At 37.0% G+C, this 12,959-nt stretch overlaps 1 protein-coding gene across 1 annotated transcript in view; it reads right to left on the bottom strand.

The window, feature by feature from the left end:
• Window positions 1–411: 411 nt before the first annotated feature.
• Window positions 412–12,959, bottom strand: part of LRRC69 (leucine rich repeat containing 69) — a 79,150-nt gene continuing 66,602 nt past the window's right edge. Inside the window, exons 7-8 of the mRNA XM_058698527.1 lie at window positions 10,671–10,850; window positions 412–762 (exon numbers count right to left, since the gene is read on the bottom strand). Of these exons, the coding sequence (XP_058554510.1) occupies window positions 652–762; window positions 10,671–10,850 (291 nt within the window). The 3' untranslated portion in view covers window positions 412–651. The remainder of the gene's footprint in view (window positions 763–10,670; window positions 10,851–12,959) is intronic.

Genomic DNA, 12,959 nt, shown 5'->3' with positions numbered 1-12,959 from the left:
GTCCTTCAGAGAAAATGAGTCAAATTCTCATTTCAGTGCTACTGCCCTGGCTTCTGTAGGTTTCTTGTGAAAAACAAAAATAAAGATAGAATAAAACTTTAAAAGTGGAAACAAAGGGATGTTAGGAGTAACCAAGCCTGAGTTTCCAGCCTTCTACTCCGTTTTAAGTGGAATGGTTTTATTTTAGTCAATAAGACGTTAGTGCCTCTTAAAAAATAAGAGCTCAGCTGAAATCATACAAATGGGATACAACTGTCTAACATTAAAAAGTAATTCTCTTTCAATTGCGAAACATGCATAAAATAAATCCTTGTCCCCATCACAATCTCTCAACACTTATCTAGAAAAGGAGGGTGGTGGTCATAAAATGACAGGGAAGAATGACACTTGCCACACAGACCTTTATTTTTCCCTTCTTTATTTTGTTTTTAAGTCAAAGAAGAAACAGCACACCTAGAGTCTAAACAAGCTAACGGTAGACTATAGTGTTTAAGTTGGGATCTTTACAAGTAAATTATTTTTCTTCCTTTGCTTAATGTATTGGCAAAGAGAGGAGAGACAGCACGGTACCATAGTAGGGCATAATCTGACTTTGTGTGCAGAACTGATGGGGCAAGTCATGTGAGTCTCTAAATGAGCTTCTCACCGGCTCTACACTTGAGCAATTCCAAAGAGGTTAGGGCCGCGTTGATTAAAACATGTGTAAGAACAAATTAATATTTGAAGAGGTACCAGCTGTAGATTTCTGCTTATCTTCCATTTCTAAAAGGTAAAGATTAAAAATAACATTAAAGCAATATTCCAATATTTTTGAATAAAATAAATATTAGCTTTCTCAGAGATTTCACAGCATTAATTTCTAAAGGGCACAGTGTTCTATTTATGCTTGATGTGCTCCTTTCTCATGCACAAATAAACAAATTAACTAGCTAAGAAAGGCATATTCAACACTAAACAAAATTTAAATGGTAAAGGATTGTCTATGCTCTTATCCAAATATATTATTATACTATCTAGCAATAAAGTGTCTGTAATGAAGGTAAAAATACAGAATCCACACAAACCTGACATCTGTCCTACAGGATGTTAAATCGATCAGTCAGCAGACATTTACTGAACTCCCCAATGAATGTCCTCGTTTGGTCTGTCCATCACCCATTTCCCATGGAAATTAGTATTCTTTGCTCACTATCCATAATGTTGATTTTCATTGGCTGGATTTCAGCAAGTTGCCCACTGCGTGATTTAAGTTTTTGTACTTCAAATCTCTGATTTTCATTCTCCATGCACAAAATAGGCAGTCAGAACTCTTAGCCAACTTGGTATACATGTCTTGAGCACGAATACTGGAAATAATGGCAACTTCAAAAGCTTGCCATTTACATTCTTTATAAACAACTTCTGAAGTCAACATAGCTATTAGTAAGAGAATCCAAAACAGAGTCACACAACTAGTAGTTTAATTGGTCAACAATGCTACTTTTATCATGAGCCCACTGGGCTGTCATCATCACAAGCCCCAGTGAGAGATTTCATTACTGTTTTGTTCACTCTTCCACAAAAGAACTGAGGGCCCATTTAAAGGTTCAAATACCTAAGCACATTTATTAATCCATCCTTGAGAGAGTAAGAGCCTTTCAGCTTTGGTGGCAAATCGGTGGGGAGTCCAAGTCATACATCATATCACCTTCACATCCACCTCCAACCGTGACTATGAAGTGCTCAGAGGATACAGGGCACTATTCTAATGATAAAATATTTTGGATGAAGGTAGAAAATGGTATAGAATCTCTACAAATCTGACTCTATTCCTAGAAGGAGGTTTAGTTGATCAATCAGCCAACATTTACTGAAATCTCCAATAAGCATCTTGTTTTTGTCTGGCCAGCATCTATTCCCCATTCTGCTGTCACAAAAGCCCATCTTTTCCTTTTGGGAACCACCTTTTCACTGATTTCAGTGCGTATGTTATGAAACAGAGAAGACAACTGTTCCACTCCTTGGCTGAAGACTTAGCCACATAATTCAAGCTGGACACATAACCCAGGACAGTCCAATAAAGCCAATGAACATCGGCCCCAGGGCTTTGCTGGATCTACTGAGGGAAGCTCTCCCTCTACTGCCAGAAGGCATAGTTTAGCTTACAATAAGTGCAAAATGGAGACCAAGGAAAGCAGACACAATACACATAGAAGGAGAGATTCCTCATGATAACTTTGGGTTACCTGATCCAGCATGACTAAATATTCAGCCAGACCCATTCCTAAGCCTTCTTTATCACTTGCTATTAGTAAGTTGGGTTTCACTAGTTTGCAACCAAGAGTTCTGAAAAATTATAAGCAACCTAAAACTTGAACCACATTAAGCAACATGCCAAGGATACAGAGATAGAACAAATAATCTCTTCCTCAAAGAATCTTTTCAGCATCTAGTTGGAAAGCTAAGACATAAACACACAAAAAACCTAGAAACAAAAGACTCGATACTATGATAGGTTCTAGGATATTTCCAAGAAGGGAGACACCACCATAGGCTGCACATTAAGCAAGATTTCACAGTATAAGAAAATAGTGAGCTGAGTTTTAAAGGATGACTAGGATGTGACTGCCTAGAAAGGACATGAAGGACATTCAGAAAGAGTGAGCTGTGGGAGCAAAACTTCAGGAATGTGCATATTGTATTGGGGAAACAACACAGTATAAACAATAAATAGACCATAAAATGTTGAATCATGGGATATCAACAATGTGACTACATTAGTCTAGGGGAAGAAGAATTCATAATCAGTTTTCTAATGATACACACATTATGTACAGTATTTTAAATAGACAAGAGATCCTACTGGTCGATTAGATTATAATGACAAAGTGTTGAAACTGCACTCAAAAGCTAAATGTGTTTTTTCCCTTTGCATATGGTAGACAAGCCTCTCATGCCACCAGCAACCTTGGCTTACTACTGAAGTACCTATCATCTAGAACTAAGGGCTATCAAAATAAGCCATGCTAACACACTTCACTTAGCTGCTGTTTAAGAAGTTAGAACAAAGAGTAGAGCCATGAGCCAAGAGGAGGTTATAGAAAGTCAAACATTTACCAAGGAAACAAGTGGAGCCATACAGTTAATCTGATTTGCTTTGTCCAGTTTCTCCATGAGATACAAAGTTTACAACAGAAACGATGGATGGTATTTTCTATTTCCACTGTGGTTTTAGCCATTTCCCTTGTGCCAATACGAAGTGTCTGCATCCCTCTTTCCCCTACTTGGGGGTATTACTGTTTAGTTAGAATAAAAGGGTATTACTGTTTAGTTAGAATAAAATGTTTTATTTAACTTTTTAGAAGTTTATTTTACCAAGGGCCATTATCAGTTTTGTACTGAATGTGAAACTTTGTAATTATTCTGTAACTTAATTATTACTATTTCTGATAAAATATTTCTCAGGGCTATAAACTGTTTCCTGGAAATTTTACTGAGAAAAATGAACTCAACATAATTCCTTGGCCATATACTTTTCCACCTAGAGTCACTGGACTCAGTAATGTTTTCATAAAAAAAGAAAGTCTCGAATACCTAGCCTGTTGATAACCATTTAAATTTTTATGTCCACTTGTGGGATCATGATAGTGCTTTCTGCCAGTATGACACCTGTCCATTTGACATGAGCATGTCACGAAGGAATAATCACACACCCTCTTACAGAGGACCTCTCTTCACAAACATCAATTAACATAACTTCAGGACTCTGTAAGATAACTACTGCTTTGGTCGCTGTTTACAGATAGAAATTGAAACACTTGAAAGCCCCTTTATGTCGAGTTGAGGTTAGGAAAGGAAAAGGAATTGGTCTATGATTAGACATACTTTTATTCTGAAATATCTTTGTAGCAAAAGCTTTAAAATGTAAAAAAGCTATACTACAGGCTAATTTTTCACTCTTTATAGTGAAATGCATTCTTTCATAAAGCAAATGAATATATGATTACATCTTCTCCCTATTTTAGGAAAAAGTAGCTCTGTACTTTAAATTTAAAAACATATATTCACTAAGTTTTATATTTATTGAATGGTGGAATTGAGATTTTTTTTAAAAAATCATTCAACACATGCCTTATCGGTGATAGTCACTGTCATCTTTTAAACTGAGAAATAAAAAATTATCACAAAATATATATGTATAGCACACAGTATAAACTAAAGCTTTGAATAAGGTTTCAGTATTACATGAAGCATACAGAATACGAAAAAAGAGTAAGATGGTTTCCTGTTTCTTGGGAAAAGTATCATAGAAGGCAGAATAGTATCTCCCCAACACTTCACAAAGATGTTCATGTCTTAATCCCTGGAAGCTGTGAATATGTATGTTACCTTACATAGCAGAAGGGACCTTACAGGTGTTGTTAAGATAAGGACCTTGAGAGACCCATAATTATTCTGTATTATCTGAGTGGACCCAATTTCATCAAAAGGATTGTTTTGTTTTGCTTTGTTTTCATCACAAGGATGTTAAAAATGGAAGAAGGAGGCAGAAGAGAAGATCCAAGTGATGTGACATGAGAAGGACCAGATCCGCTAATGTTGCTGTGAGGACGGAGGAAGGAGCCATGAGCCAACGAATGTCAGTGGCCTCTAAAAGCTGGAAAGAACCAGAAAATGGATCCTCCCCTAGAGCCTCCGGAAAGAAATGTAGCCCTGCTGACACCTTGATTTTAGCTCAGCAAGACTCATGTTGGACTTCTGACCTACTTAAACTGCAAGATAATGAATTTTTTTAAGACACCAAGTTTATGGCAATTTGTTACAGAAACAATAGGAAACTAATACTGGTATCATGTTCCAAATTAGCAGGACCACTCTGACCCTCCCCCATTCATGCTCTGTCTCTCTCTGTCTCAAAAATAAATAAACGTTAAAAAAAATTAAAAAAAAAAAAAAAGGGGGCGCCTAGGTGGCTCAGTTGGTTGAGCGCCGACTTCGGCTCAGGTCACGATCTCGCGGTCTGTGAGTTCGAGCCCCGCATCGGACCCCTGTGCTGACAGCTCAGAGCCCGGAGCCTGTTTCAGATTCTGTGTCTCCCTCTCTCTGACCCTCCCCCATTCATGCTCTGTCTCTCTCTGTCTCAAAAATAAATAAACGTTAAAAAAAAAAAAATTAAAAAAAAAAAAACAAATTAGCAGGACCATGAAAAGCATGACTGTGACCGCCCCTCGGTCACTCTGGAGCTAGAAGAGACTTTGGTCCCATCTCTTCGTGGTCCAGATAAGGAAATTAGTCCAGATATAGTGAGAAGGAATGTGGTTTACCTTAAGCCTCAGAGTTCAAGCTAGAGACCAGACTAGAATCTAAGTTCACCGAACTCTCGATCCACGTTAAGTCATAGCGTGCCTCCCAGCTTCTTTTACCAAAGGAGGGCTCTGATTATGGTTTAATAACAATGTGCAGAACTCTCTGAAAGAATGAACAGTTGTTGAAAAGCGCACACATTTTCAGATAATGCGCAGAAGTGCGCTGCTTCGCTGTTCTAACCTGTCTCCAACTGGCTAAACATATTCACTTGAATTATCACTTGTAACAGTATATCGGAGATATAAACTGGGGTCTTGCTCTCACAGAAAGCTTCCTCTGGAGTTTTCTGGTTTTCTCTTTTACACCCTTCTGTGGCTTCCCTTATCCAAACACTCAAGTCCTGTCATGCTTCCTTCCCCATGGAGGTTCCTTTCCTTGCATTTCTACTACTACGTCTTACACCCACGCTAGACAACCACTAATAGATCTCTTTTCTTCAGCTTCCCTCCTCTTCAACTTCCAATTAATCCTGTACAATACTGCCAAATGATTCCTTCTAAAATACATCTTTCTTTATATCCTTGGTTTGTCCCCACATATTCAGTAGGACTCCATTTCCCAAATGGGATCAAATTCAAACTCCTTATTCTATCCTTTGACAGCTTCATAGAATTTGATCTCATTTTTTAAATAATGTCTCCTCTTCCCATTTCCATCTATGAACCAATTTAATTGATTCACTGCCCTATGAACAAGATTCATTCTCCTCCATGTCATTCTCTTCTCCTAAAATATCCCCTGTGCTTCCTTCTCCATGTATCTGAATTCCACCTGTATCAAGGTCTTGTGAAGTCCCAGAATCTTTCTGGCATTTCCCAGGCCAGACAACCTACAATTATCTCACCTTCCACTTTGAAGCACTAAATCTCTTACCACTCATTTTAGTTTTTATTGCCAGTGTCTTTTGCATCTCTAGAGTTTAAACTCTTAGATTTTAAGCCATTTGGGACCAACCAGCCCCCCCCCCCCCCACCTATTGGCACTGTACTTAGCACCCAGAGTTTCCCTTTTAAAGCAGGACCTCAAATATGTACGGAGCCACCAAAAACAATTTGAAAATTTAAGATAAACATTCAGAATGACAACTCCTCCACATCAACAGTGATAAAAGCCAGCAATGAGCACTACTCTAAAGTTAATGGCACCATTTAAAAAGTATAGCCATACATTTGAATTTGCCCAGGACAGTCCCGATTTCCTGCTGGTTTTCCAGTTCATGGATAATGTTCACTTCTACTCTCAAAAGCATCTTGGCTTAATTAATAGATTATATGGCTGTTCCACCCACAGGGCACTTTGAACTACAGTAAGGCAGAAACCAGAAAGAAAATCCTGCTCATGTTGCAGCCACCCATCCAGCTAAGCAGCATTCTCTCCTCTCCAGAGTGACCCTGCTCTCAAGCACCACCTCTGCGTAACCAGTGTCCTTTGAATTTCACGTGGGAGGTTCAAACATTTTGGTGACACATAGCTTCAGAAAAATGTACTGAAGTTGAATGCAATTTGAGATTCTTTAGAAGAAAATAATAATCATAGAGATTGAAGACAACTGTAACTCTACCCAGCAGTTTAAGAACAAAAGGGAGGTCAGGATTCAATCTCAGGATTCAAGCCCCACTTCTCCAAGCTGGGTGTGGAGCCTGCTTAAAGATTCTCTCTCCCTCTCCCTGCCCCCCAACCCTCTCTCAGAAGAAGGAGAAGGAGAAGGAGAAGGAGAAGGAGAAGGAGAAGGAGAAGGAGAAGGAGAAGGAGAAGGAGAAGGAGAAGGAGAACAACAACAACAACAATGAGAGTTTTCTAAAGAAAAAGAGAATTCAATGAGTTCCCCTAGAAGTAATCAAGATACAGTGTGTGAGTTAATTTATACTATAATTGTTTTGTTATTTTCTGAATAAAATAATAAGGATCATTCACACCACTTCAATTTTTCTGAACAATAAATACATATTACTTTCACGACTGTTTAGAATTAGAAATGTGATGCCTTCTGATCCTCTTAGTGCCTAATGTACATTAAATTGACTAACCACTGCATAAATGTTTTAAAACCTACATTCATTTTCACAGTTGGCTGGTTGAAATGATCAGTTTCATAAATGAATGTCAGTGGTATCTAAACAGTAATAACTTTTTACTGCAAAGTAAGATTTTTCTCTATAAGTAATGAATAAAATTATTAAATGTAATCTTATATTATGTTTCATTACTGGCAGCTTGTCATAAAAAAGGAATTAAGGTTGCAAATTTTCATTTATTTTCATAAAGTAGATCAGCATTTTCATTCATTTGTAGTGAAACTTACTCAATCTAATCTCTTTTGAGGGTAGTTTTAATTACATTACATCATTCTACACAGGGTTGAGAGTTCATGTTCCAAACTGTTCCCTCCCTAAACTCTTCAACTTTAAAGGTATCTGGGGAAATGTTAAGTTCAACTAATGTAACTATACAAAATGAAAACTATCAAATGCATATCTTGGGCTCAGGATCACTCTCAAGTGTTTGGAATGGATTTTATAACACCATTTAGGTTACTTCTAAGTCACTATGGCCCAAGTTGGTAGTAACTAAAAAGGATTAATTTCAAAGATTTATATCATTAGCAGTTAATACTTAAATATCAATTACACTGAAATTATTGATAATTCTATCACTACTAAGGACTCACTGAACTCAGATGGCAACAGCTATAACATTTGAAAAAAGACAAAAGCATCTGGATGAATTATGGTAAAGGTTAATAATATTCGATATCGAGCAAAACTCTTCAACTATTTTCCTCACCTCACTACTTCATAAGGTAAGTACCACATCATTTCACATTCACCTAAATAAAAGCAATTACAATTTGATATTTGGTTGTTTCTAGTTGTTTTATGTCAAGAATAAATACCCATTTGTCATCACGTGTCACCCTCCTTCAACTGTGCCTTCAGATGGCAAATTCCATCAGAGACAGAACATTCTGTAAGGCACAATAGAGCGACCAGACGTTGGCATTATCAAATGGGCTCTCCCGTCATGATGAAGTATTTACTCTAAAGGTCAGCATTCTCTAAGTTTAGCTCCTTAAAAGATAATTAAGATATTAAAATTTTTTAATACAAAAGGAGGCTTCTAGGCAAACTAGTTTTTGTATAATCTCTTTCTGCTTAACTGGGAAAAGCAGCACAAAATCCTAAAAATATATGAAAGCAACTGTTTGCCAACATGGTTAATCTGATTATCATCCCCATGTATTTTGTGCACGTTTTCACTCCAGAAACAGGGAACTAAACAAACCCATGAAAATACCATGTTTCAGTTGCTAAGTACCTGGTAATGTATATTCCAATCTAAATTTTATTTTTTTGTTTTTTGTTTTTGGTTTTGTTTTTGTTTTTGAGAGCGAGAGAGAGTATGAGAGAGGGGCAGAGACAGAGGGGGACAGAGGATCTAAAGCAGGCTCCTTGCTGACAGCAGAGATCCCAATGAGGGGCTTGAACTCACAAACCATGAGATCATGACCTAAGCCAAAGCCAGATGCTTAACCAACTAAGCCACCCAGCACCCCTCCCCAATCTAAATTTTCTGTATCCAATTTTTAAATATCTTTAATATTTTGGCATAATTTATAAATTCCTACTATACACTTATTCTAATTCCATGCTACATACTGTTTCACTATCACATACTTACTAAATGTTACTTTTTTAATTTTTTCAATTATTTTAATAAAGTTAGGATCAGTGGTTGTTTCAATGCAAAGCAATTTTCCTTTTCAATTTCTTTCTTCTCACAAGTTTCTGACACTCCCAGGTTTTTTTTTTTCTCCTTCCAAGATTTTATTTAAATTCAAGTTAGTTGACATATAGTATAGTATTGGTTTCAGGAGAAGAATTTAGTGATTGATCACTTACATATAACACCCGGTGTGCTTATCACAACAGTTGCCCTCCTTAACGCCCATCACCCATCTAGTCCATCCTCCCACCCACCACACCTCCAGCAACCTTCAGTTTGTTCTCTATAGTCTCTTATGGTTTGCCTCCCTCTCTGTTTTTATCTTATTTTTCACTTCCTTCCTCTATGTTCATCTGTTTTGTTTCTTAAATTCCACATAAGAGTGAAATCATATGGTGTATCTTTCTCTGACTTATTTTGCTTAGCATAACCATTGCAAATGGTTCAAGATTTCATTCTTTTTGATGGCTGATTAATATTCCATCATGTATATATACCACACCTTCTTTATCCATTCATCAGTCAATGGGGATTTGGGCTCTTTCCAAACAATTGGCTATTGTTGATAGTGCTGCTATAAACATTGGGGTACATGTGTCCTTCAACTCAGTATTCTTGTATCCTCTGGATAAATACCTAGCAGTGTAATTGCTGGGATATAGGGTAGTTCTATTTTTAACTTTTTTAAGGAATCTCCATACTGTTTTCCAGAGTGGCTGCACCAGTTTGCATTCCCACCAATGGTGTTAAGAGGGATCCCCTTTTCTCTGCATCCTTGCCAACATCTGTTGTTGCCTGAGTTGTTACTTTTGGCCATTCTGACAGGTGTGAGATGGCATCTCATTGTGGTTTTATTTACATGTCCCTGATGATGACTGATGTTGAGCATCTTTTCATGTATCTGTTAGCCATTTTTATGTCTTCTTTGAAGAAATGTCTGTTCATGTCTTCTGCCCATTTCTTAACTGGATTATATAGTTTTTTTGGGTATTGAGTTTGGTAAGTTCTTTATAGATTTTGGATACTAGCCCTTTATCTGATAGGTCATTTGCAAATATCTTCTCCCATTCCAAAGGTTGCCTTTAGTTCTGCTGATTGTTTCCTTCACAGAAGCTTTTTATCTTGATGAAGTCCCAATAGTTTATTTTTGCTTTTGTTTCCCTTGCCTCAGGGAGATGTGCCTAGTAAGAAACTGCTATGGCCAAGATCAAAGAGGGTGCTGCCTATGTTCTCCTCCAGGATTTTGATGATTTCCTATCTCACATGTAGGTCCTTCATCCATTTTGAACTCATTGTTGTGTATGCTGTAAGAAAGTGGTCCAGTTTCTTTCTTCTATATGTTGCTGTCCAGTTTTCCCCACCATCTGTTGTTTCCCAACACCACTTTGCAATTTATAAATGTAGCAAATCCACATGCTTTATGCCTTAAACTTACATAATGTTATGTGTCAATCATATCTCAACAAAAGCTCAATAAAAACCATTATACTATCATACAAGTCAATTCTTAGATAAAAATCTAGTTAGTATTGGCTCACTTAGAGAAGGACAAAGAAAAAGAGGAGATATTATGCTCCACTCACACAAAAAGTACTATTTACCTTTGATGGAGGAACAAATTCAACACATTCCAGCCATATTGTTAAAAAGTACTTTCCACATATTGCACATTTTCTTCTCTGAGACATTATGTTCTTGACCAGTGGGTGCCATGTTATAGCTTGCATTACAAAAGGATTCTTTTCTGAGAGCTCATTCATTATAAATCTTGATGTTATTTCCTAGATTAAAAAAAAATTATATTAATTATATTAATTTATATTTTTGGCTTATTCTTCACAATTTCTGTTAGTTTTCCATAATCTATATAATGAATTTTATTGCCAATGATGGGCATTATAAATTAGTTTTCAATAATATAAGAAAAGAGGGGTGCCTAGGTGGCTCAGTCAGTTAAACGTCCGACTTTGGCTCAGGTCATGATCTCACGGCTTGTGGGTTCAAGCCCTGCATCAGGCTCTGGACTGACAGCTCAGAGCCTGGAGCCTGCTTCAGATTCTGTGTCTTTCTTTCACTCTGCCCCTCCCTCGCTCATGCCCTGTCTCTCTCTCTCTCTCTCTCTCTCTCTCTCTCTCTGTCTCTGTCTCTCTCTCAGGAATAAACATACATACATACATAAATAAATAAATAAAGGAAGGAAGGAAGGAAGGAAGGAAGGAAGGAAGGAAGGAAGGAAGGAAGGAAGGAAGTTACTTCCATCTTAATATTTCTATGTCTCTTACATAGAGGAATCCAAATTATTAAAAATTTACATAATTGGGGTGCCTGTGGCTCAGTCAGTTAAGCATCCAACTCTTGGTTTTGGTTCAGGTCATGATCTTACAGTTCGTAAGACAGAGCCCTGTGTCAGGCTATGCACTGACAGCATGGAGCCTGCTTGGAATTCTCGCTCCCTCTCTCTCTGCTCCTCCCCAACTCACACCTGCTCTCTTTCTCTCTCTCAAAATAAAAACAATAATAATTTTTTTAAAGATAAATCCAAGATTAAAAAAATTACATTATTAAAGTTTAGGTTCAAATTTTATACCTCTCATTATAAGCAGCAAGGACTGTGCAAATATTCATACTGGACTCAATAACTGAGTCTGTCATATTTACTAATGTCTAAATCCTTAGAACTTAAACTGTGACTCAAGGACCAGAATCTGCATCATCTGGAAACCTATTAGAAATTCAGACTTCCAGCTACATTCCAGACCTACTGGATCAGAATCTGCAATTTAACAAGTTTCTCCAGGTAATCAGTATGCCTGTTCAACTTTAAGATGCACTGGTCTAAGTTACCTACTTCAGTGAGTACCTGAATAGTCATATTAGCAAAGAGCACTGATTTCTATTACCCAAATGTCTGAATTCAATCTGTATTAAACCTATCCACACAGCCATGTCCAGAAACTTAACTTTTGGTAGTAATTATAATATTAAATAACAAAAGGGTGGCTAGAAAATATAAGCTGGCTTTTGCCATGACCATCAACAACGTCGTCATTTTACAGTAAAATACTATATAATACATAAAATCAAATCTTCACTGAGCAAGCAAATAAAACAAATATTTGATTTACTCTGCTAACTGAGCCTCTTGTGCTGGTAGCATGGAAGCCCTGTATAAATGTTCCACAAACATTGCATGAATTTTAATAATTTATGGAACTGTTTTTTTCTGGCCAAAGTGAAAGATTTCCCACTGGTGTTAAAATGGTCCACAACAGGCTCTAACAGGAATCTTTGGAAATACATACATACATATGTACATACATAATCTTCACTCATGTGCCCAATTAAAATCTTAAAAAATAACAACAAAATCCTATAAATTGCTGTCTCCCTGTTCCTTATTACTCTGTCCATTCCACCTAACAAGCATCTGAGAAACTGAGAAAGCTGCCTTTATGTACAGTCTCCCTAACTGTCTGATCCTTCAGCAGAATAACCTCCTACTCATTTTAGCTCTTTTTCCTGAATGGTGACATAAAAAGATTATCCTTTCTGAAAGAATTACTCTTTCACACTAATATTACCAGGACTTCTAAATTAGATGCCTATTATCACCTTTTCTTTAACTACTTACACACAGCATAGTGTGTGATTCAGAGTGAAATAATGATTTTAGAGGTTAAGTTTTTAGCTACCAGAACTCAAAGGCTAGGTCTCACTATAAAGCAGAAAACTAATAAACGAGGATTCACTCCCCAAAACAGCAGATGGTAGAAAAATTTGTTGGAATACATGGGACCTATAAAAAGGTCACAATTCATACAGTTCACTTTTTCCATTTATGATTTCTGGAACCAAACATGTTTGTTGCACTTGATATGTCTCTTGATAAC

This window comes from Neofelis nebulosa, chromosome 14, assembly GCF_028018385.1.
Source record: "Neofelis nebulosa isolate mNeoNeb1 chromosome 14, mNeoNeb1.pri, whole genome shotgun sequence".
Classification (NCBI taxonomy): domain Eukaryota; kingdom Metazoa; phylum Chordata; class Mammalia; order Carnivora; family Felidae; genus Neofelis; species Neofelis nebulosa.
This window is presented reverse-complemented; position numbering and strand designations above follow the sequence as displayed.